This window comes from Zalophus californianus, chromosome 10 (genome assembly GCF_009762305.2).
Source record: "Zalophus californianus isolate mZalCal1 chromosome 10, mZalCal1.pri.v2, whole genome shotgun sequence".
In the NCBI taxonomy this organism is placed as follows: domain Eukaryota; kingdom Metazoa; phylum Chordata; class Mammalia; order Carnivora; family Otariidae; genus Zalophus; species Zalophus californianus.
Genome location: NC_045604.1, coordinates 2,240,649 through 2,264,007, shown reverse-complemented (window position 1 = coordinate 2,264,007; position 23,359 = coordinate 2,240,649). Strand labels below are relative to the sequence as shown.

Genomic DNA, 23,359 nt, shown 5'->3' with positions numbered 1-23,359 from the left:
TCCAGCTTGGGGTCCCCCAGAAGGAGATACTCTCTCCCGGGGTCCATACCTTCGTGCCAGAAGGGGTTTGGTTCTGCGGGGTCACATGACTGTCCTCTGGCCCACTTGCTGTGGACAGGGCTCCGGGCCCCGGCGGAGGGAGGGGTGGGGCAGAGCCCCGGGGCTTGGGAAGGAGCACTTCCGCTGTGAGAAGAGTTGCTGTCTCAGATTTCTCATCTATAATCCAGCAACCATATAGAACGTCCACCTCGCAAAGGCACTGTAGCAGTTAAATAAATCTCCTTAAGTACATAGCCCTTAGCAATAGTAAGCTCCCACAAAGCCAAGGTCTAACCCCTCTGACCCACCCTCCAAGATGCTGCCAGGGGGCAGGAGGGGGGTGGTCCTTCAGAAAAAAGCTGTATTAGGTCAGGGCCCTGTTCAGAAACAATAAGACAAAACAAAACTCACCTTAGCTGCAGCCCCTCTTTTCGTGCAGACTACCGTGCAGACAGGTATTAGCGGCCATTCCAGACGTGGCCCCTAGCCCTTCCTGCATGAGCTCCTCCCCTGCGCATGCCACCTGCTCGCCCAGGGGCACCCAGCGCTTCTCCAGAGCTTGGCTTCTCACCTAGCCCGAAGCGGCCTCTCCCACCGGCAGTGCTCACAGCCACTGGGCTTCACGGCCTGTGTGTGGCAGGTGAGCCTCCTCTCCCTGTGAGACCGGGGTGCCCTGGGGCCAGGCGTCCGGCTCCTGCCCCAGGGAGGCCACGTGCTGCAGCTGAGGGCAGAGGGTCAGGGCCAAGGAGTGGGGGGACAGTGTAAAGAGTCCCGGGGCAAGCCGGTCCCCTCTCTGAGTGTGGGGTGGGGGAGATGGGGGGCCCTTTCATGGGTGTAGCCAACTACTGTTTCCCGGGAGTCTCCTGGGAGCTGGGCACCGTGCTGGGTGCTGGGAACGCAGAAATGCATCCCATGGGCAAGATTCCCTGCCCTCCTGGGGCCTGCGGGAGGGCACAGCCCTTTAGTGGGAAGAGGTGATGAAACCATAAATGCACCCCTCAATTCCTGAGTGCATCCCATGCAGGCATTGGAGGGAAAGGGGGCAGAGGGAGGGAGAGAACACCAGGGGAGACCTCGCTTAGGCTGGGGGCGGGCAGCCATGTTAGGAGAACAGGTGTTTGGGAGGACAAAGAACTTCAGGGGGCTTGATGGACGCAGTGGGGTGAAGCAGAGGGGAAGGTACTCTAGGCAGGGAGAACCACAGGGTGAAGGCCCCAAGGGCAGTTTGGGGCTGTCGAAGGTCTGGAGACTGGAGTGCAGGGCAGCGGGGGCCTTTAGAGGCCAGGATGTGCAGAACCTGAAGGGCCTGAGGGCCACAGTCCATATTTCTTATTTGCTTCCAAGAGAAACGACAAGCCACTGAAGGATTTAAAGGGGGCGGCATCCCACATGTGCTTTAGGAGTCCCCTCTGGCTGTCAGGTGAAGATGAATGGAGAAAAGCGGGTGAGGGGGGATGGAGCCAGCAAGCGGCCAGGAGGGGCCTGAGCAGAGGGCGGAAAGTCAGGGACGGGGAAGGCCAGGTGAGGCAGGAGGCAGGAAGGAGGGATGAGAGAAAGGGGGGTGTCCTGGGTGGCTCTCTGGCTCTGGTCCTGGGGGGGGCTGTTTTCAGAAACAGAGAAATAAATCTGGGCTTTCTGGATGCCAGTTTTGTTTGTTTGAATCCAGAAGCGTCCTAACTCCTCAGCCTGAGGCCTGGCTCCATCTCTGTTCTGATCACCTCCTCCCCTCCCACCCCATCCCTGACCTCAGCTCCCGCGGTTGCCCATCCAATCTGCTGACTCCCCAGCCCACCCTTCCCACCTTAGCTTGACTCCCATGCCCACCCTGGAAGACCTTTACTCGAGCTCTCCCTGCCCCTTCTCATGCCTTTGTGGCTGGAGCATCTGCTCTTGTTTTTCTGACCAGTTTGTCTCTTTCTAGAATCAAGTTGCTGAGAAGAGAGAAGAGGGATGTGTCTGTTTCCCAAGAAATCCTGGAGGACAGGGGCGGGGTCTCCCCCATCAGACTGGGGGCTCCTGGAGGTTTGGTGCAGGGTCTCCCCCATCAGACTGGGGCTCCCGTAAGGGTGAGGCCCTCCCCCTGGCTCTGTTTCTGTACTCCCCGCCCTCCAGCCTGAGATGACAGGGAAGTTACAGCCCTGGACCCAGGAGATGGGATCAGGGAGGGGCCGCCTCACCCATCTGGCCCAGCCTGGCCCTACCCGTGAGAAAGTCCCTCCAGCTTCCCCTCCCACCCCGAAGGCCGTCTTCCGTTACCTGGGCCTTCATTGCCCAGCAGTGCTTTTAGAAGAAATGCACAGGAGCCCCTATCCCCTGCTTGCAGCCCCAAAATTCTGTGGGCAGAACCTTCTCTCCAGTCAGGCTTCTCAGAGTTCAACCACAGAGGGGGCAGCAGAGGGCCCGGGCCACCGAGCCTCCTCTGGTCCTGAACCGAGGGCCGCTGGGAGGGCCAGAGAAGGCAGGAGGGCAGGGGCAAGGGAGGGGGGTGTGGGACGCTGCCCTGGGGTAGGGTGGCTGCCGCGCACAGCGGGGGCCCTGACCCGCACTGGGACAGCCTGCACCAACATCTTAGGGAAATGGAGGTACACACACACACACACACACTCTCTCTCTCTCTCTCTCTCTCTCTCTCTCTCTCTCTCTGCAAGAGACAGGAGCATGGGGCTGAGATTGACCTAGCAACGTCAAAACCAAGAGTCAGGGCACAGCCAGACCGAGGAGAACTAAGCCTGCGGGAACCAGGGCCCCAGGTGCCGAGGAGGCCCCCAGGACCCAAAGGCAGCTCCCTGCCCATGTGTGGCAAGAAGAGCCAAGTTGCAGGAACCCACGGGGGAGGCTGGGCAGGGTGGGCCGAACGCCGGAACCCCTGAGGGTGCTGAGGAGAGGGAGAGGCCTGGCCGAGAGGACGCAGGGGTCAGGGAGGAGGGGGAATCCGGTGGGGAGGGCAGGGTACTGAGGGCCCCAGGAGTGGGAGTCAGAGGAGGGGAGCGTGCTGGTCAGGCCCTCTGACCCCAGGTCCCGACAAAGGGCCGCCTAAGGACCGCCGCAGGCGCAAGATGGATGGCACCGGGGCGGCCAGGCCCTTTGTGGAGGGGGATGAAAGGAAGCAGGCTCCGAGGTCCCCCGGGGCCCCCCCCATGCCTGTTGGCTCCCCTGCCCCTCCCCCAGTGACCTCAGGGGCCTTGGAGTGTTGTGGGGGGGGGTAGGAAAGGGCGGGGGAGGAGCTGAGTCCAACCAGGTATTTCCCCTGGCTGGGCCCGCCACACCTGGGAAAGATGGGGGGCAGGCAGAAGGACAGTGGGGGCCTGGGCTGCCCTTTGGTCTCTGCAGAAATGGAATCGGTGTGAGTAAGGTGCAGTGTCTGTGCCCCCACCAGCGAGGCCCCCAGCAGAGCTGGGTGAGACTGGTTCTAGCGAGGGCAGGGGTCCCCTGGGCGGGCGCTCCCCCCTCTCCTGCAGGCCTGCTGCCCTCCTGACCTCTTGGTTTCTTCCTGTCCCTGCCCTCCTTGGCGCTGCCAGTCGAGAAACCAGTTCTGTGCTTGTGCTGGATAAGGATCTCTGGGCTGGGCTGGGCGCTTCCCAGGCAGCGGCAGGAACCTGGCAGACCGACAGCACCCCCGCCCCCGGCCAGGGCCGCCGGGGTCTCTGCCACCCCCTTTCCCAGCCTCCTTCCCCTCCAGGGAGACGTCTCCTCCGAGCAGCCTTGTATGGGGCAGGGTGGGCCCCACTCCTCCTCCCCGCCCCCTTCCCCCAGGCTCCCCGCAGGGCCCTGACAATCGCTCCCCCCAGCAGGGTCAGCCCCTGGCCCAGTCACTGGCACGGAAGGGGGCAGGGTGAGACAGGGTTGACCCCACTTAACCCCAGCCCATGGTCTCCTCCTGAACCATCACTCAATCCCAGGACATTCTGGTCCCTTTCTCATCCCCCAACTCCGCCAACGGGAAGGGACTTTCAAAGGCCATCTCCTCCATTCTTCTGCCCCCTCCTTAAACGTCTGCCTAACCTCTGCCCCTGCCCAGCGCCCCACAAACCTCAGATCACTCCTAGCGCCTCTGCCAACCTTTCACAGGCTTAGCCAACCTCTCCCAACTGCCCCCAGGGCACCGGCCGGCTGTTTGCGGGGGGGGGGGGGGGGGGGCGTGGGAGATCAGAAGGCAGGGAGGAAGGCCGGGGAGACCTGGGGGCCTCTGGAGGAGACAGGACTCAGGTCTGAGCTCCCATCCCCACCCCCGGAGGTGAGCAGGTGTGTCAAGCCAGGCTGGGATTCAAGCTGGTGACTCAAGCCGGAGCAGACGGCTGCACGGTCCTCAGCAACCAGCCCTCCCTCCTGCCGCCCGAGGTGGAATCTTAGAAGCTGGGAATTCTAGAAGCAGAGAACAGAGTCCCAGAAGGAAGGGCCCTCAGGGATCATGCCTCTCCTTTGTCTGAGAGGAAACTGGGGACCAGAAAGGGGTGTGGCCTGTTTGGGGGGGTCGCTCAGGCAGCAGGGAAATCACTGGTCCCACAAAAGGGGGCTGCTTGGGTCCAGTACAAACCAGCTCAGTCCCAGCAGGTGTCAGCTGGGCCCCTCCACACCCTCTTGCTCTCCAGTGAGGGGAGTGGGTTCTTCAGGGTGGAGAGAACTCTTCGTCTCCCTGTGGTCTGTTTTCTGTCTCTCACCCTGCAGTGGGGCAAGCAGGTGCTCCTCGCTGGGCCCCTCTCTTCTCCTTCTGGGCCACAGATTATGAGGCCAGGACAGGTTCCGGGGCCCTTCGGTCTCAGGTGGGGGATTATAAGCTAAGGTTTCAGCAGGAGCCGAAAGGCAAGGGTATCCTGGGCTCAGCCCAGAGCGGCCTGGGGAGGGAGAGCCACCGTCCCCGGGCCCAGCATGGGTGTCGGACACCCAGCCCCCATCCATCTCAGCCCACCCAAGGGATGCGTCTGAGCATCAGGAAGCCTGGGGGCCTCCCTGACCTGGGTGACACAGGGGGAAGGTATTGCTGTTTTCAGGGGTGCCTACAAAGGCAGGAGCCAGGGCAGGCCAGGCCCTTCTCAGACGGGCAGCATTTATCCCCCTGACAAACATTTTCAGAGCTCAGCTCTGCACAGACCCTCCGGTGGCCGGAGCCAAAGCAATCCCTCACACAGCTTTCATCAACCCCCAGCCACGGAGGAAATGTTCTCCAACCCCCTGCTAGGTGCCCAGCGTGTCATTCCACAGGCCGCCTGGGCTCTGGAGCCAGGGCGGGCCCTCGGAGCTCGCTGTGTGGGACAGGGTACTGAGGACGGGCCCCCTCCTGCCCCTGGGGCCTCTGCCACCCTCAGGCTGCCTGGGGCTCAGCTGCGGCCTCTCCTCCTGGCCCTACAGAGGCTAAACTTTTCAGACAAGCTTTCCTGTAATTGTCCTTCTGTCGTCACAGCTCCTGATGCAGAAACCAGCCAAGGGACTGTGGAACTGCATAGGCAGAAAGGTGAGGGCACCCCCCCCCCCCAGCCTGTCCCAGGGCAAGAACGTGGGCCACGGCCCAGCCGCCGGGGCCGGGGCCTTGCCAGAGGAGAGATTCACCCTCCACAGCCCTCTCTGGCTCACTCCTGCCCTTTGCCCCCATCCCTCGGGGGAAGTTCTTCCTCAAGGCTAACTAAGTGCCTCCGCTGCAGTGTCAGCTCTTCAAGGGGACAGAACCCCGAGGACAGGCTCTGGTGTCCGGTGGCTTCAGGGACCAGGCAGGTGAGTGTGTGGGTGCGGCCGGGTGGGAACGCTGGCTGCTCCCACCTCCCTCACCTTTCTTCCCCTGTTCTCCACCGCACTCTCCCGGGGCCCTCCCCCGGGGCCCTCCCCTCGCCTGCCCCAGCCCCCCGCTCGGGCTCCTGGCGGGGAGCCAGCATTGTTCTTTCCCGGCTCCCCGTTCCCCTCCTCCTTCCCTCGCTGCGCACCCGCCTGCCTGGTCCCTGCGAGCCCCGGGCTGGGGGCGGGGTGGAAACAGGGCTGCGGGTCTCAGGCTCTGCTTCCTCCTCGCGCCACTCCGCTGACAGAGAGGGCTGTGGAGCTTGGGTTACTCGGGGCCCCCCGGTTATTTTTAATGCCAGCAGCTCACAAGATAAATATACCTCCCCCTCCCCCCGAGCTGCCCCGACGGAGGCCCTCCTTCTCTGCCATTCACCCAGGCTCCTCAGACCGGGCTGGCCTCTAAGGCCTTCCCCTCACATGGCCTCCTAGTCGGTCCCCCGCGGCCCTGGACTCCCAGCAGGGAGACAGCGTAGCCCCCAAATCCCACAGATGACGGGGGAGGTGTCCGGGCTCCACCTAATGCCATCTAGAGACCTGTGCCCAGCAAAGGGCTCCCAGGGGAGCCTCCCCCTGGGAGGGGAGGCTGGGGCAGGCCTCCCAGAGCCTGGGGGGGCGGGGGAAATTGGCCCTGGACAGGAGTTGCTTCTGCAGGTTGGGCCCTGGGGCCCCTCTCCTACTTGGCCAGGGGCCGGGGGTGGGGTGGGGTGGGGCTGGAGGAGCGCCCCTGCTGCCTCCTCTCTTATCCCACTCTGCTCCTGGTTGGTCCCACAACGCAAGCAAGTTCTGCCTGCGTTAACTTCTAGGCCTCTTGCGTTGGTCCAGAGAACATTCTGACAATAGTTTAGGGCAGGAACTGCAGCTCTCCAGGGAGGGCAGAAGAGAGAGCCTGGGATCAGGATGGACTGCTGTTCATTCCTAGATTGTTGGAGTCCCTGGACGGGAAGCCACCAAGGCCCTCAGGACAGATCCCAGGTGAATCAGCCTGCAGCAGGCGGCTGGTCTGTCTACCAACAACAGGGCACTGTCTTCCTCGGTGACACCTGTTGCAGGACAGAAGCAGGTGATGGTCGCCTCTGTCCGGGCTGGCCTCTGGCCACACAGCTTCCACCTCACAGGCCTGTTTCCTGGACCCACAGAAGAAAAATCTGGGCCCTTTTACCCAAGAGCCCCCAGATGCCCAACTTGACCCATCCTCTGTATTTATTTTCAAATGCTTCATGCACTCCGTCATCAAGAATTCTTTTTTTTTTTTTAATTTTTTAAGACTTTATTTATTTAGGGGCACCTGGGTGGCTCAGTCGTTAAGCGTCTGCCTTCGGCTCAGGTCATGATCCCAGGGTCCTGGGAATAAATAAAATCTTAAAAAAAAAAAAAAGACTATTTATTTATTTGACAGAGAGAGACACAGCGAGAGAGGGAACACAAGCAGGGGGAGCGGGAGAGGGAGAAGCAGGCTTCCCGCTGAGCAGGGAGCCCGATGCGGGGCTCGATCCCAGGACCCCGGGATCATGACCTGAGCCAAAGGCAGACGCTTAACAGCTGAGCCCCCCAGGCGCCCCGTCATCAATAATTCTATTACCCACAGTGGCACACCTCTCGACCCCCTGTATCTCTGACCTTCCCCACAGAGGGGACCACTGTCCTCTCCTTCAGTTTTATCATCTGCTTGCTTTCCAAAAATGCTTTGACTGCATGTGCACATACGTCCACAGGACACACTGTTTTGCAGGGTTTTGAACGTTTAGGTTCTGCCCCTGGCTTTTCCTTCTCCGCGTGAGGCTCGTGAGCTTCATCCGCGTGGCTGTGATTCCACAGTTGTATCAAATGAACACGCCTCACGGCCGGAAAAAAATCAAACACCTGACAGCGCCAAGAGGCTGCGGAGCGATGGGACCTGCTCGTGCCCCGCTGGTGGGGAGTGAACTCGCACACCCGCTTCAGAGGACGGTGAGGCATTCTCTGTCCGGTGAAGATGTGCGTTCCCTCCCAGACAGCACCTGTGGGCCAGGAGGCCTGGGTGAGGGTGCCCGGGAGGTGTCGGGCGCCAGGATCCGCGGCCCCACCTCCCTCACCCAGTGCTCCACTTCACAGACAGACGCGAGCTCCTGGGGAGGACCAGGCACTGGGAACTTGCACAGGGCAGGCAGAGGTGAGCAATCTGGGTTCAGGCCGGGGAGGTGTTACTGTCCCACCGTAGATGAGAAGCTGAGGCTCGGAGCGTTTGGGCATCTCTGCAGGACTCCGACTCAGGTGTGCCTCAAGAGCTGGTGGTCTGCACAGCCCTGCCCCACTGCTCCAGGGGCCTGCGTGCTCACCAGGCATGCGGCGGGGTGTCTGTGCCCTCCGTCAGTGGGGTGCCCCGGCCCAAACTCAGCCCCGGGGTGTGGTCTGTGAGGCAGCAAACACCTGCCGGGAGCTCCGAGTGGGCAGGACATCCACGCGCTGGCGGCCCAGCCCGCGCCCCCCACCCCAGCTCCAGGGCACCCCTAGCAGCTCCCCTGTCCTTCTCTGTCCGCCTCTCCCAGAGCTGGGCGGGCCGGTGGTGGTGGGAGAGAGAGACTCAGCTCTAACCAGGGGAGAGGGGCTTGAGTCCCAAGTCGGTCACCACCTGGCTCCGTGTAGCCCACAGTGGCCCCGAGTGAGATGACAGGAGAAGCATGAAGGACGTAGAGACTGGACTTCTCCACGCAACCCCTCTGACTCATCCTGTGACCCCACCATCTGCTTCGTTCCCGGAGAGAGGGACATGCCGCCCGAATTCCGATTGCGTGGTCTTGGGTAGGTGACTTCGCCTCCTGAGTTGTCTCCTCCAGTGGAAACCCTGGCCAATCACAATAATGTTACCTGCCTCACTACCCAAATCGTAGTTTTTAGAAATTCAGTTTCAGGGGAGGATGTGGCGCTTCTTGAGGTAACAGCGGCCCCTGGCGGCCTCGCCCCACGACAGGGCACAGACCGGCACTCACTGAGCCAGGAGCGGGAAGGCTGCCTCTTTGCGGGGAGCTCACCGAACCCCAGACCCGGAGGGCCGGAGACAGAGGGGGACAGCGCGTCTCTGGACCTTCTCTCCCGGAGCGGCCTCATCCACGCTCATGGCCCAGCCCCCATCTGCCCCGCTCTGCCTTCATCCTTCTAAACCGGAGCCCCGCCCTGCACACCTCCCCAGGCCACAAGCAGGGGGTCTTCAAGGTGCCCCCCTCTCCATCCCCACGTCTCACTCTTCCTGGAACTGACATTCTAAGTATTCCCACATCTCTTTCCCCCTCTCCACTCCCGGGCTCGGGGCTCATCATGCTGAAGCTTGGTGGGGGCATCGGCCACATGACGGGCCATGCTGCCTGTCTCTCCCACCATCCCCCGCCCCCCCCCCCAGTCCTCCGCAGTGATCCTCCTAAGATGCACATCTGACCAGGTTACCCTTCAACCGAGGTTCAAGCCCTTCCATGGCTCCTCGCTGCCTTGAGGGCAAAGGCCCCCCTTTAACCACACTGCATCCTGCTTTGCCTGCCTGTCTACGGATCACACTCTTTGGCCCCATGTGTCCCATAGGCCCAGACGCTCCCGGGGACAGGGGTCCACATGAGTCCTCTGTGATTCCTTCACAATATTTACTCAGTGCGTAGGGTGCGCCTGGCATTCAGGAGGGCCTCGTGAGTACTGTTCCAATAAAATGAATGAGAAAACCCGGAGGGTTACACTGACGCCTCCAAGTGGTCTAGAGGGACTGGGCTCTTTGTTCAGTGCTCTCTCCACCCTACCTGCTGTCTGTCCACCAGCCCCTGGCCAGGAGAGAGAGGGCCAAGCCGGCCCATGCCAGCCCCATGCCTGCTGGCTGGAAGGAGCGGGACAGGGAGGCAAAGGGAGGGGCTAAGTTAACGACAGATGCCCTGGGCTCTGCATTCTGAGGCAAAGAAGGTGGGAGAGGAGAGGTAACCAAACTGAGACCCTCTGAGACCTCCCTGACCCCCTCTCAGGTCCCTTCAGGACATCTGGCAGACCCCCTCCGAGATTCTTTGTCCTCCTAGGAGGGGGAAACAGGGGTGAGTGCTGCTTACCCAGTGCTGTAGTCAGCCCCGCTCAGGCATGGACCTCCCCTGCGGGGGCGGGGGGCTCCTTTCATGGAGTCCTCTGGGCACAGGAAACCTCACCTGCCCCTCCCTGGGGCCCCCTCTATCCCCCGCCAACCCTGTCCACAGTCTGTTTCCCTTACTCAGCAAGGCCCAGAGGGCAGGTAAGCAAGCTCCCGGCCCAGGAGTGGGACACCAGTGTGCCCTTCAGGCGGACCCCTACCCCTGAGGACTGGTCCCCTCGGGAGCCCACACCCACTTTGCCTTGGGGGGCATCACACTTCCCCTCTGAGCCAAGGAGGGAGAAGCTGCAGCCTGCCTTCCAGGGCTGGCCTGCAGCCCAGCGCGGCCTTCCCCATGTAGACGGGGTGCAGAGGCCTTCCCGGCGGCTCTGGGAACGCTCTTCAGGGGGTGTGTGGTGCTCAGAGGCTGCCGCTTTTAGCTTTGGAGCTTAGCTGGGATAGGAGTATATTGAGAAAGTCTTCATGAAACCTTACTCCAAGTTCTTTGCCGCCCCATCTTCTTCCTCTGAGATCAATTCCAACCTCTCAAGGTCCCTCTTAAAATATGGTATCCAGAACTATCCTCCACGTATGGAGGGCAACGGGGCTGTCACCGCTGGTCCGCACACCCTGCGTCCGTTAATGGCTTACTTGGCTGGGCAGCCATTTTACAGTGTTGGTTCATGACAGCTGTGGTCTGCTAAGACCCTCAGGCTGTCTTCAAGTGGATCCGCTCTCCTCTTCACTCTTCCTTTCTTAGGCTGTTGCCTTTGAAACCAAAAGCAGATTTTTACGTTTATCCCTATCAAACGTCATCTGGTTCATTTTTTTCTATTTGGCCAAAATCGAACTCTAAGTTCTTGCACGATCTGTATATTGGATAAATGTGGCTTCTAGGCTTTCACCCGGGTCTTTAACAAAGATCTGCGACAGTTAACACGGAGGACAGAACTCTGCAGGGAGGCCCACGGAGCCTTCCTCTGCTTTCTGAGGAACATCTCTGGGGATGGCCACTGAACTTTGTGTCTGCCCACTGTAGTATCATGTGGCCCATGTGTCCTGGGCCCGGGCACAGAAGAAGTGCAGCCAAAGTCCTCACAAAAATCCCAGTAATCCAGTGCAACCCCAGGGGGAGGGGGAGAGGAGGCCATTTGGGCCTCCATGCGCCCACGCAGGGCCTTCTTTTCCTGAATTGGTTATTGCTTCAAATATCACTTACCTGTTTACAATTTGCTGGGCATCGATGTAGCTTTGCCAGGCTGTGGTTGCTGGAACCCACTGTCTCCTGCCTTCGGAAAATCAACACCACACTCCTCTCAACATTCTAGAGCATCTCTGTTCCCCGTGATCCTCAGAATCACCACCAGTGTTCATGGGACAGTTCGCTCCAGTGTAATGGCTTTTGTGGGGATGGTCTTCAAAGACCTCCCCGCACGTGGTCTTGCTTGATCTTCGGAACAAGCTTACGGGAATGGGTATTAACTTCCTTTACCAACCAGGTACACTGAGGGTCACTTGGAGAACTTACGCAATCTGCTGAAGGTCATTTAGCCAGAAAGTGCGAAAGTCAGATGCGGGGCTCTCTCCTGGACACAGGTCTTGGGAGCCCACAGCCCGGGCCAGACAGCAGGCTTTGTGGGGTAATGTGAGGATGGAGAAGCCTCAGCTCTGCACTGACCCTCAGCCAGTCCCCCTTTCTACACCCACTGGCCCCTCCCGGGGCCTCCGGTCCACGATTGGTAGTGGATTCCAAAGCCCAGCTGCCCTGGGGACAGGGCTGGGGGTATTGGTGGGACAGCCTTCTGGTCACTGACCCTGTTCTACCCCCACCCAGAAATCCTGTCCATGCTCTGTGCTCCCCAGCTCTCCGTGGACACTTTGGGAGCTAAGTACTGTTTTTTTGTTTTGTTTTGTTTTTTTAAAGTTTTTTTTTTTTTTTTTTTAATTTGACAGAGACACAGCGAGAGAGGGAACACAAGCAGGGGGTGTGGCAGAGGGAGAAGCAGGCTTCCCCCCCCTCCCCCGGGGCAGGGAGCCCGATGAAGGCTCGATCCCAGAATCCTGGGATCATGACCTGAGCCGAAGGTAGACGCCCTACGACGGAGCCACCCAGGCGCCCCGGGAGCTAAGTACTGTAATAATCTCGCTATATTTATCTCCACCAGCTGACCCGGAGCGTCCATCACTGCTGCCTTCACAGACCAAACTATGAGCTCCTCTGGCAAGGGCCGACACATAGCAGGCACGCGGTTAACACTTCCTAGCCTAAACTGGGTTTACATGAGCAGAAATTCCTTCCCCAGAGATCCCCTCCGTCCCCTCCTGGCCCTGCGGCCCCTGACTCTGCATTCTCCACACCTTACCTGTCCCTCACTTCCCAGCTCAAGGACGCCCTCCTCCAGAACACCTCCCCCACTGCTCCCACCGCAGTGAGCTCTCCGCTTCCAGAACTGCAGAATCCTCAAAGGGATGTTTTGCGGATTCAGTCAGAGAGTGCCAGTAAGATGTTAGAACACGATCTTGGCCCCTTGCAAAGGCTCAGGAAACGGGCTGGTTGTGATGAAGCAGGGCCTCTTCTCTCCGCTTGCTTCCTCCTCCTGGCCTGGTCTGCTCACCACCAGGGGGCACCCTCTGCCCATTAAACCCTCCCGCCCCCTACCCCCCAGCCCCCCACCCCCCCACACACACCGAGGGAGGGATGGGGCCCCTTTGCCTGAGAACTGGGGGAGGCCTTGGCCTACCTGAAACGTGGGTTTGTGAGCCTCGGGTCCTAGGGAAGAGCGGTAGGAAGGATGGAGGTGAGTCGTGGGGCGCGCAGCCCTCCCGGGACCTCCTGGGTTCCCGGTGTGTGCACACGTGCTGCGGCCTCCCAACAGAACATGTGTGCCCTTCCGTCCTCTCTGCGCAACGCCGCCTTCCCCCGGCATTTCTATCTGCAAAACAGACCAACGACCAGCGGCCCCGTGCGATGCCCCTCACTGCTCCCATCTTATGGATGAAGAAACCGAGTCTTGAATTCCGGAAGTGGTACCGCTCCTGGGTGTGCTAAGTAACAGGGACTCGCCCCGTCCCGCCCCCTCCCCCCGCCCCCAGGCCTCGGTCCCCGGGGGCCCCCTCCACAGGCCCAGGTCTGGGCACGGCCTCCTTCCTCGGAAAGCCACTCGGTGGGATCGGATTCCCAGGCAGGCATTCAGCTCGGCTCCAGGCTCCAGGCTCCGGCACAGCGGGGCGCACGGACGCAGGCCGGCCCCGCTTCCCGAACTCCAGGGGTTAAGGCTCGGGTCCCGCCCCTTTTCCCGCCTGGCTGGCGGGAGTATGAATAGCCTCGTTCCCACTCCCGACGTTCAGTCGCTCGGCTGCTCCTCGCTCCGCCCCGCCATTGTCCCCGCCGGCCTCCCTTTTCCCTCCGCGTCCGTCCTAAGAGCTTTGAGAGTTGCTGGCTTCTCCCGCTGCCCCGCGTCTCTCCACCTTTGGTGGGTCAGACTTGGGAGCAAGATGGAGGGCTGCTTGGGGGAGGAATCTTTCCAGATGTGGGAGCTCAACCGGCGCCTGGAGGCCTACCTGGCGCGGGTGAAGGCCCTAGAGGAGCAGAATGAGCTGCTCGGCGCGGAGCTCGGGGGCCTCCGGGCACAGACCGGGGACGCCTCCTGGCGCACCCGTGCCGACGACGAGCTGGCGGCCCTGCGAGCCCTCGTCGACCAGCGCTGGCGAGAGAAGCACGCGGCCGAGGTGGCGCGCGACAACCTGGCGGAAGAGGTGGAGGGCGTGGCAGGCCAGTGCGAGCGGCAGCGGCTGGCGCGGGAGCGGGCGGCGGCCGAGGCGGCCCGCAACCGGCATGCGGCCGAGGCCGAGAAGTGCGCCCAGGCCCGGCTGAGCTCCCGGGCGGCGGAGCTGGAGCGCGAGCTGGAGGCCGCGTGCGCTGCGCACGAGGAGGAGCGCGCCGCCCTGAGCGCCCGGCCCCGCGCCCCCAGCCGCCCCGCCGCGCCCCGCGGGCCCCCCGCGCCCGCCCCGGAGCTGGAGGAGCTCACGCGGCAGCTGGGCGACGCGTGGCGCGGGGCCGTGCGCGGCTTCCAGGAGCGCGTGGCGCGCATGGAGACGTCGCTGGGCCAGGCCCGCGAGCGCTTGGGCCGCGCCGTGCAGGGCGCCCGCGAGGGCCGCCGGGAGCTGCAGCAGCTGCGGGCCGAGCGCGGCGGCCTCCGGGAGCTACGGGCGGCGCTGGAGCAGAGGCTGCAGGGCGGCTGGCAGGAGCGGCTGCGCGCCACCGAGAAGTTCCAGGTGACGGGGGAGGGTCGGGGAGCCGCGCAGGCCCCGTGGGGCCAGGGGCTGGGGAGCGCGGTGCGGAGTGCGGCTGCCCATTCAGGGGCCACTTCCTAGGAAGCCCAGAGTGGTGCCGGAGGCCCTGGACTCTCCCAACTTTGTCTAGAGTAGGGTGGGGTTGGCGGGGCTCGGAGCCGGGCCGAAGAGCACACCCCTGGCCGGCGCGCGGGCAGGCGAACGACCGGCAGAGCGGCCTTCTCACTGGCCGGGCCGCGGGCTTGTCCCCGCCTCTGCTGTCGCTCAGAAGATGCGCGGGCCACCACTCCCAGCCCCCAGCTCCCCCAGCTCTGAGTCTGCCCCCTTCCTAACCGCTCTCCTCCCCCCCCCCCCCCCGACAGGAGGGGGTCAGGGGCCCTCGAGGTGCGGCCACCAACCGGCCCTCCTCCCTTGTCCCAGCTTCTCAGCTCCCCCCAGCACATTCCAGAAGCCGGGACAGCTGCTCCCCCTCACCCCGCGCAGATGGGACCAGCAGCTGGGAAAACAGCCTCCCGCCTGGGCCAGACAGAGGTCTGGCCACGGCCACCTCCCACCCCTCCTCTCTGAGGAGAAAGATTCCAGAACATGTGGGAAGTGGAGGCGGTGGGGGCCTGGTGTGAGGACCGACCAGGAGACAGTGACTGGGACTCTGCTCTGGGCCTCTTGATTAATCGTTTTTCCTTCTGCGTTCACTTTCTTTCCCTCTCCTCCCTGTAAGCATCTCCTTTCCGGCCTCACCTCCCCCCTCCTGTGGGAGCTGAAGTCCCCTTCGCCCTCGGCATCCTCAGAGGAGGAGCCGGCCCTTGGGAGAGCCCAGGAGGGCCACCGGCCTCATCTCGGGGGCTCCAGAGGGGGCGCTCCAGGCAGGATGGAGCGGGTAGAGGCAGGAGTGGGTCAGGGAGCAGGCTAGTTAGCGGGGGCCGCCGCCTCACGGGCTGCCTCCCCTTGTTCTGCAGCTGGTGGTGGATGCCCTGGAGCAGGAGAAGCAGGGCCTGCAGAGCCAGATTGCCCGGGTCCTGGAAAGTCGACGGCAGCTGGCGCACCTCCAGATGTCCCTCAGCCTGGAGGTGGCCACATACAGGTATGGGTTCCTCGGGCCCACCCAGGCGCATGGATGCACACACCCTTGCAGGCCGAGCTCTGCCGAAGGAGCCCAGAGCCATGGGTGGTGGTTACTGGGCTACCGCTAGGTTCTGTGATTCTGGGCTGATTCCTACCATACCAGGACGTGTTCCACCCGAGCCCACCTGCTCCCCCGTGGGTTCGGGACCAAAATAGTCTCCTGTGCCTGGGAAATCTCCCAAGGAGAGGTGAGGCTGCTGAGTGGGACGGCCTCAGGAGAGAGAGCTGGACGCACGTGGGGCCTCTCCATCCAGACCCCCGCCAAGGGGCTGAAAAGCCCAAAGTGTGTGTGTGCGTGCGTGCATGTGCACGTGCGCGTGCACACTTACGCTGAGGGGATGATGTCCTTGGGCCAGCCCCACAAAGGGGGAATTGCGGGTTGGGGGTGGGGGCACCTGACCTGGGCCTCGGTCTCCTTGTCTGGAGATAGGAGATGGGCTAGGTGACATCCGAGGCCCTTCCATCCTGAATGTCATGGGCCTGACTCCCCTTGAGCCCTAGCGCCCTGGCTGTGCCCAGCCCTTCTGCTGATCACATTTCCTGTTGGCTCCAGCAAGGCTGAGACCAAGGAAGCGCTGCCTTTCTCAAAGCCACAGTCTCTTCTGGGAAACTGGCCTGTCCGGCTGAGGACCCAGTGATGGAGCCTGAGGACGGGGCTTTGCCACAGGGTGGGGACGGGGGCTGGACATGCAATGAGGACAGTACCTGGAGAACTCACAGGCCAACTAAGACAGGGGCCCCGGGACAGGATCAGGAGGGCAGGGGAGGCGGAGCCCCGAGAGGGAAGGTCAGTGAGGGTCTTGGGATGAGGAAGAGGGCACTGTACCTCCACGGGGCACAGAGCTCAGAGAGCAGGTGCCCCGTCAGCAAGGACAGAGGTGAGACCATGGCAAACACTAAGCCGACTCAGAGTCCTCGAGAGGAGCAGGATGTGCTGCTTCACCCCTGCCCCTCTCCGTCCCCCCCATTCCCCGTGGGGCACGGAGGCAGGGTCATGGACACAGAGACCTCCATTGCCCCGAAAGGCTTGGGATCCAGAGCACTTAGAGATCCCAGGATGAAGGCCTTGACCCCCAATCAAACCACTCAGGCGAAGGGTCTGGGCAGGCTTAACCACTGGTTTTTGAGGCATGAAAAGGATTTGGAGAGAGAGAGCGAAATTCATTTGCTTTTGTCTGTGACCAGCTTTGGGGCCCCTGGGGGAGGAGGAGGGAGGCTATCCCATGGGAACGGCCTGAGAATTCCCACTCCCCTCCCCCCCCCCCAGGAGCCCCCTACTCAGACCCTCCAGAGGGCATTGTGGACAAAGGCAGCAATTAGCATGAGAATAGGCCCCACAGGGAGGATGAGATCACTGGCGGGGAGGGGGGGCTGTGTGGGTGTGTGCTCACTGTGTGGGAGTCTGCCCTGGGTCCCGAGGAAGCCTGTGATGCTGTGGGGTGTGTCCATGGGACACCCCACCCCGGGTGCAGCCAAGTGTAATCCTGCGCGTGGCCTTGTGCCGCAGTGGAGGCTCAGCCTAGTCCTCCCTGGCTGGCTTGCCAGAGGCCTGTGGGCGGGTGGCTGACCCAGCATTTCCTCCCTCTTCCGCAGGACCCTCCTAGAGGCCGAGAACTCCCGACTGCAGACCCTCGGCAACACTTCCAAGGCTTCCCTCGGCTTCCAGGGTAAGAGGAGGGGCCGCACCCTCCCCCCCACTCTCTTCTTCTTTGCCCTTTATACCCCAGAGTGATTCCTCTCCTGGGAGACCCAGTCTAGGTCTTGACTCCTTGGCCTCCTGTAGCAGCGAGTGTACTCTCCGCCCAGCCAGTGGAAGGTGGGGGCAGGGCTCATGGGCGCTCTTGCCAGAAGTGGTAGCTGCTTGGAAGCTCCAGGCCACCACCAGTCCCTACTGACGCTGCTTCTTCCCCTCTGCCTTTCCAGACCCTAAGCTGGAGCTGCATTTCCCTGGGACCCCGGAGGGCCGGCATCTGGGACCTTTGCTCACTGCCCTGAGCCCCACTTCCCTCTCTTTGCCCTTGCCTGATACCCTTGAGACACCTGTGCCAGGCTTTCTGAAGAGCCAAGAATTCCTCCAGGCCCGTACCCCAACCTTGGCCAGCACCCCCATCCCGCCCACACTTCTGGCTCCCTGTGCCATTACGGATACAGAGATCAGAGCCCAGGATGCCCCCTTCTCCCTGCTCCAGCCACAGATTGGGAGGCAGCAGGTTCCAGAGGCTCTGCACTCGAAAGCCAAGGTAGCCATCCCTTCCAGCATCCTGCCAGGACCAGAGGAGCCTGGAGGCGAGCAACAAGAGGCCAGTACTGGCCAGTCCCCTGAGGATCATACCTCCTTGGCCCCACCCCTCAGCCCTGACCCCTGTAGTTTAGAGGCCAAAGGTAGAGAACCCGGTGGGTCTGGAATGGTCAGCAGATTCCAGGAGGAAGGTGAAGGGCAAATCTGGGGGCTGGCAGAGAAAGAAATGGCCATAGAGGTAAAAATGGTGAACAGTTTGCAGCAGGAACCACGGCAAGAAGACGGGGGTCTGAACATGAAGGAAATCCAGGACTCCCAGGGTCCTTTGGAAAAAGAAACTCTGAAGTCTGTGGAAGAGGAAACTCAAGAGCCACTGATGTCTCCAGAAAAACAGAGCCATGAGGCTCTGAGATCTCTAGAGGAGAATCCAGAATCTCTGAGGTCTTTAGAAGAAGAGAATTTAGACACATCAAAAGGTCTAGAAAAGGAGAATCAAGAGCTATTGATGTCTTTAGAAGAGAAGGATGCAGAAGTAGTGAGACCTCTAGAAAAAGAGACTCTAGGACTACTTAAACCTGTAGGAAAAGAGGACCCACAGACATTGCAATCTCTAGAACAGGAGAATCAAGAACTAATGAGGTCTCTTGAAGGTAATCTAGAGACAGTTTTATATCCAGAAAAGGAAAATCAAGAGTTAGTAAGGTCTGTAGAAGAGAACTTTGAGTCAACTAGAGATTTAGAAAAGGAGACTCAAGAGCCACTGAGGTCTCTAGAAGATGAGAATCTAGAAAACTTGAGCCTACTGGAAAAAGAGAACCAAGAGTCTCTGAACTCTCCAGAAGATGAGAAGCATAAGACCTTGAGACCCGTAGAAAAAGAGAACCAGGAACCACTGAGGTTTCTAGAAGACCAGGAGACATTGAGGCTTCTAGAAAGAGAGAACCAGAGGTCCCCGAGGTCTCTAGAAGAAGAGGAGCAGGAGACAGTGAGACCTCTAGAAGAAGAGGAGCAGGAGCCAGTGAGGTCTCTAGAAGAAGGCCAGGAGACACTGAGGCTTCTAGAAAAAGAGAACCAGGAGCCAGTGGAGTCTCTAGAAGATGAGAACCAGGAGACATTGGGACCCCTAGAAAAAGAGAACCAGAGGTCCTTGAGGTCTCTAGAAGAAGAGAACCAGGAGCCAGTGGGGTCTCTAGAAGATGAGAACCAGGAGACATTGGGACCTCTAGAAAAAGAGAACCAGAGGTCCTTGAGGTCTCTAGAAGGCGGCCAGGAGACATTGAGGCATCTAGAAAAAGAGAACCAGGAGCCAGTGAAGTCTCTAGAAAAGGAAAACCAAGAGACATTGGGATCTCTAGAAAAAGAGGACCAGGAGCCAATGAAGTTTCCAGAAGATGAAAACCAGGAAACGTTGAGATCTCTAGAAAAAGAGAACCAGGAGCCAGGGGAGTCTCTAGTAGAAGAAGACCCGGCAACATTGAGACCTCTAGAAAAGGTGAAACCAGAGCCACAAATGTCTCTTGGAAAAGACCAGGAGATATTTAGAGCTCTTGAAAATGAGAATCAACAGTTATTAAGGTTCCTAAAAGAAGAGAGCGTAGAGGCAATGAGATCTTCAGAAACTGAGACTCCAGAGCCACCAAAGTCTGCAAGAGAAGACTTGGGAATACTGAAATCTCTAGAGACTCAAGAGCCACTGTGGTCTCCAGAAGAAATGAATCAGGAGACAATGAAACCTCTAGAAAAGGAAATTCAAGAAGCACTGGACTCTGTGGAGGATGACCGAGAGACACTGAGACCCCTAGATAAGGGGGACCAGGAATCACTGAGATCTCTGGGCGGGTGGAGCCTAGAGACTCTGAATCCGCCAGAAGAGCTAGGTCAGGGAAGTCAAAGGAACCCGCCCGAGGAAGAGACCCCTGAGCAGACGGAGAATCCAGAGTCGCCGAGGTCTTTGGAAGAGGAGGGACAGGAGCTGCCACTGCCTGCCAGCCAGCAGGGGTGGGAAGATGCGGTGGGGGACCGAGAACTGGAGCAGGGTTTGCCCCCTGGCAGGGCGACAGCGCGCCAGGAGGCTGCGGCCACGCTCGACGTGAGGGAGTGGGCTGGCTCCGCCGGGAAGGAGTCTGTGGGGCAGGGACAGCCACGGCTGGTGGCCGCAGGGGAGGTCTGGAGCACAGGCGAGGGGCACTCAGGGAGCCCTGAGCCCAAAGAGCAGAGGGTCCCAGTTGAGGGAGCCGGGGGGGAGGGAGGCACTGAGGGCCTCCAGGACCCCGAAGGGCAGCTGGAGCAAGTGGGGGTGCCAGGCCTCCAAACTCCCCAGGGAGTGTCAGGGGCGAGAGAGCCGGTGTTGGAAGGTAGAGATGAGTCCCTGGGGGGTGGCCAGGCCTCCCCAGAGGTCACTTCGGGGTTAGAGACAGCTGTGGGCGAGTCGGCTGCAGGAAGCCGGCAGGGACCAGAGCAGGAGGTGGTGGGGCTGGAGGACCCAGGGCCCCCGGCCAGAGAGGAGGGGGAGGCGTCACCCATGGGCGAGGAAGGTTTGGACGCAGAGAAGATGCAGGGTTTGGAAGGGCCCAGAAAGGACCCAGAGGAGGCAGCTGCTCTGGACCCAGAGCTTTCCACCCTGTCCAGGAAGAGCACAGACCCCCTGGAGCCTCCCAGGGGCTGGGAGGAGGCAGAGCCAGAGGCCCCGTGGGGAGCGGAGGCTGGGCTCCCCGCCGGGGCCAAGTGCCCCTCTCACAGTGGAAGCAGTAGCGGTACCCCTCAGCCCAGGCCCCTGGGGTCAGAGGAAGCAGGAGAAGATGCAGAGCTAGTGCTGGGGCCCCCCAGCCCAAGGCCCACTGAGCCCCGGGCGCCCACCCCAATCCCTGGAGATGCCCCTGGGCTCCAGCTCCTGGCTGAGGGGACCCAGGAGGCTGGCTGGGGACTGGAGGGGGAGCAGGAGAAATTGGGTTCTGAGGGGAGCCCTGAGGATCTCCAGGAGGAGGGGGAGGAGAACAGAGAAGACAGCGAGGCTGATGAGCTCGGGGAGACTCTTCCTGACTCCACTCCCCTGGGCCTCTATCTCCGGTCCCCAGCCTCCCCCCCGTGGGGCCTGCATGGAGAGCAGAGGCCCTCCCCTCAAGGGGAGGCCAGAGAGGAAGGCTGGGCTCCTTCTGTCCCGGCCCCTGAGGGCTGTGGGGCTCAGCCGGGGGAAGAGGAGGAGGAAGAGGAATGTGGTCAGCACTCGGACTTGTCGGAGGAGCTTGAGGACCTGGAGGCCGAGGGGTCTCTCCCTCCCGGCCCCCCTGGGGAGGCTGTGGAGCCTCCAGGCCAAGCGTCTCAGCTGCTGCTGGAGCCTGCGGCCTGGGACGGGGGCGGGGAGTCCGATGGGTTTGCGGATGAGGAAGAGAGTGGTGGGGAGGATGGAGAGGAAGAAGAGAGGAGGGAGCCAGGGGCTGGCCGCTGGGGCCCCCGGCCACCGCTGAGTGGCCCTCAGAGAGGGAACTTCCTGGGGTCCGAGGCCGCAGAGGGCGGCGTCCCCTGGGATGATGGCCTGAGGGGCATGGAAGCCGGTGTCCGCATGACCGCCCTGGAGACTGAGTCCCAGGACAGCACGGAGCCCTCGGAGGGCTCCGAGGAGGAGTCTGGCCCTGTTCCCTTGGAGAGGGAGGACCCGGTCCCCGGCCCTCTGGGAACCCTCAGCGGGGTGGGAGGCCTGGGCCTGGGAGTGGGGGACAGCCGGGGTGTCAATGGCCAGGGCCCCAGCCTGAAGGAGGAGTTAGAGCGTGTGAACGGGGGGGTGGTAAATGGGCTGCAGCCGCCCGAGGGAGGGGAGCAGGGGAAACTGGGGGGCCCTGAGGCGGACCAGGGCAGCCCCTTGGAAGAGGAGGGGGACGAGGGGGGTGCCCTGAAGGCCCCTTGGGCAGGACCTCCTCTTCACCTTGGCGTGGGCCAGTTCCTGAAGTTCACTCCAAGGGAAGGAGATGTCGACTCGTGGTCCTCAGGGGAGGACTAGAGAGAGCTCCTCCTCCCTCACTCTGAGGACTCGGGGGGGGGGGGGGTGTGCGCGCGCGCGCACGTGCGTGTCAGGGGGGTCCCTAAGCCCCCTCCCTGCTCAGAGGCAGCACCCTTAAGTTATGATCCCTTGACCTGTGTGGCTTCTGTCCCAGAGGCCTGGCCGGCCAAGGTGAAGCAGGGTGTGGCATGGGGATGCGTCCCGAGAACGGAGCCTCCAGAATGCAACCCAGCGCCTCAGACCCGGCCGTCCCGCGAAGCTTCAGCCCGCTGAACCACTGTAGCACTAGGCCCCTTTCCTCCCACACCCCTTCTCCCCCCTCCTGCCATCTGGAAAGGGCTCCTCCCAGGGGAGGGGGCCGTGGTGGTCCTCACCACAGGGCTCACCAGCCCTGTCCCCCCTCGCTGCACCCTCCCGGGGTGTCTGGCCACTGGGTGAGGGGGTGCTCCAGGTCCTGACTCCCATATTCCTGCCATGTTGTGTCTGGCTCATCCCTGCCTGAATAAAGTAGTTCTTCCACCCCCGAAGTCTGGACTCTTCCTCCCCCAGTGTGGGGGCTCCTCAGGGCCGGGCGGAGTAGAGGAGACAGGGTGGCTGGGGAAGAAGCTAATGTTGGAGAGGGGCTGCCTCTGAGGAGAGAAGGAACTGGAAGGCCTCATGGGGCCCAGGGAGGGCTGGGTGGCAGTCCAGGTGACCCCAGTGCTGGCCGAAGTCAGGCCCATCATCATCTCTGCCCACAGCGCTGATGACAAGGATTAGGCCTGGGGCCACCCCACCTTGTGTCCCCACCTCCCTCCCCTCCCCCCCCCCCCCCCCGGCCCCTCAGTGCCGCCAGGATAATGAGCCCCTTGCCTCCAAACCCAAACAGTCGTCTGGCCTGCGATGTTGGCTCCAAGTGGCTGGGTGAGGGCAGGATGAGGGAGGCTGTGTGGCCTCTGGTCAGCATTTAACCTCTCTGGACCTCAGACTCAGCTGCAGTGAGGGGCGCTGGGCTGGGTGACAGGGAAGGGGTTGGGGGGTGCCTTGGGGGCAGGAAGAGCAGGAGGAGGCTGGGGAAGGCCGGGGAGGGGGGGCTGCAGCTTAGATCTTTGGTGGGACTGGCCTCCCGAAGATGGGACGAGGCCGTGAGGTGGGGGTAAACCGAAGCTGTCAGGTGTGAAGGAGCCAGGGCCTGTGCTGTCCACTGGGGTCCGGCCTGGGGTCCCCCCAGCCACAGCTTCTCCCCACCCCCACCTCTCTCCCCAGGAATGCTCCGGGTCTCTGTGAGGGGCAGGGAGAGACCAGGGGTTCCCAGGTTAGATGGGGCCCGAGGCCTTGAAGTCAGGGTACCCGGAGAGAAACCGTTCCTGGCTCGGCTCGGCGGGAAGGACGGGCAGGCAGCCCCTCCAAGTGTCCGGCTGGGGGCGCGGTAGGGGCGACTGAACCAATGTTCCACATTTGCAGGCCAGCCCAGGTCCGGAGAGCAGGCTCTTCCTCTCCCCAGTGAGAGGATGGAACCCCAGCCCCAGCCCCGGCCCCGCTGGCTCGCACTCGGGTCCTCTGGCCAGAGGGGTGGATGGACAGGAGGCGTCCCGAGAGGCTCCCACCGTCTCCCTCTCCACTCAGGAGTCTCTGTCTCGGGCGCCGAGGCCCTCATGTCACACACACCCCTGCCCTTGGGTGCAGGATCCTGTCTGTCACCACCCTTCTGGCAGCGCAAGGCCCCTGCTCTCCTTCCTGTACCCACTGCTGGCGAGGCCTGGTCTGAGCCCGCCGGCCTGCCGGGCCTGGGGGCCAGCACTTTGGCATCCAGGCAAGTAGGGCCCGCCCGCTGCCCCTCTTCATGGGACAGAGGAGC

General features: G+C 61.8%; 1 protein-coding gene and 1 long non-coding RNA gene across 3 annotated transcripts; one reads left to right on the top strand and one right to left on the bottom strand.

The window, feature by feature from the left end:
* Positions 1 to 7,312: 7,312 nt before the first annotated feature.
* Positions 7,313 to 12,566, bottom strand: LOC113933123. Of its 2 annotated transcripts, XR_003523248.2 has the most exons (4): positions 12,238 to 12,566; positions 11,403 to 11,505; positions 11,094 to 11,163; positions 7,313 to 8,626 (listed from the first exon to the last, which is right to left on the bottom strand). It is a non-coding gene; the product is annotated as an uncharacterized LOC113933123 (long non-coding RNA). The 2 variants fall into 2 exon arrangements; XR_003523247.2 differs by having other exon boundaries at positions 11,094 to 11,505.
* A 430-nt stretch (positions 12,567 to 12,996) lies between these two features.
* On the top strand, positions 12,997 to 22,040 carry NES (nestin). Its single transcript, XM_027612883.2, has 4 exons — positions 12,997 to 14,149; positions 15,124 to 15,248; positions 16,883 to 16,956; positions 17,213 to 22,040. The coding sequence occupies exons 1-4, from the start codon at positions 13,190 to 13,192 to the stop codon at positions 21,520 to 21,522; spliced, it is 5,469 nt and encodes a 1,822-aa protein (XP_027468684.2). The 5' UTR covers positions 12,997 to 13,189; the 3' UTR covers positions 21,523 to 22,040.
* Positions 22,041 to 23,359: the final 1,319 nt, after the last annotated feature.

Excerpts from the sequence above, each read along its gene's own strand:
- NES (XM_027612883.2), top strand. The coding sequence starts at position 13,190 with ATGAATAGCCTCGTTCCCACTCCCGACGTTCAGTCGCTCGGCTGCTCC. Across the intron at positions 15,249-16,882 it reads CTGGAGGTGGCCACATACAG|GACCCTCCTAGAGGCCGAGA; the intron begins GTATGGGTTCCT and ends CCTCTTCCGCAG. Across the intron at positions 16,957-17,212 it reads GGCTTCCCTCGGCTTCCAGG|ACCCTAAGCTGGAGCTGCAT; the intron begins GTAAGAGGAGGG and ends CTGCCTTTCCAG.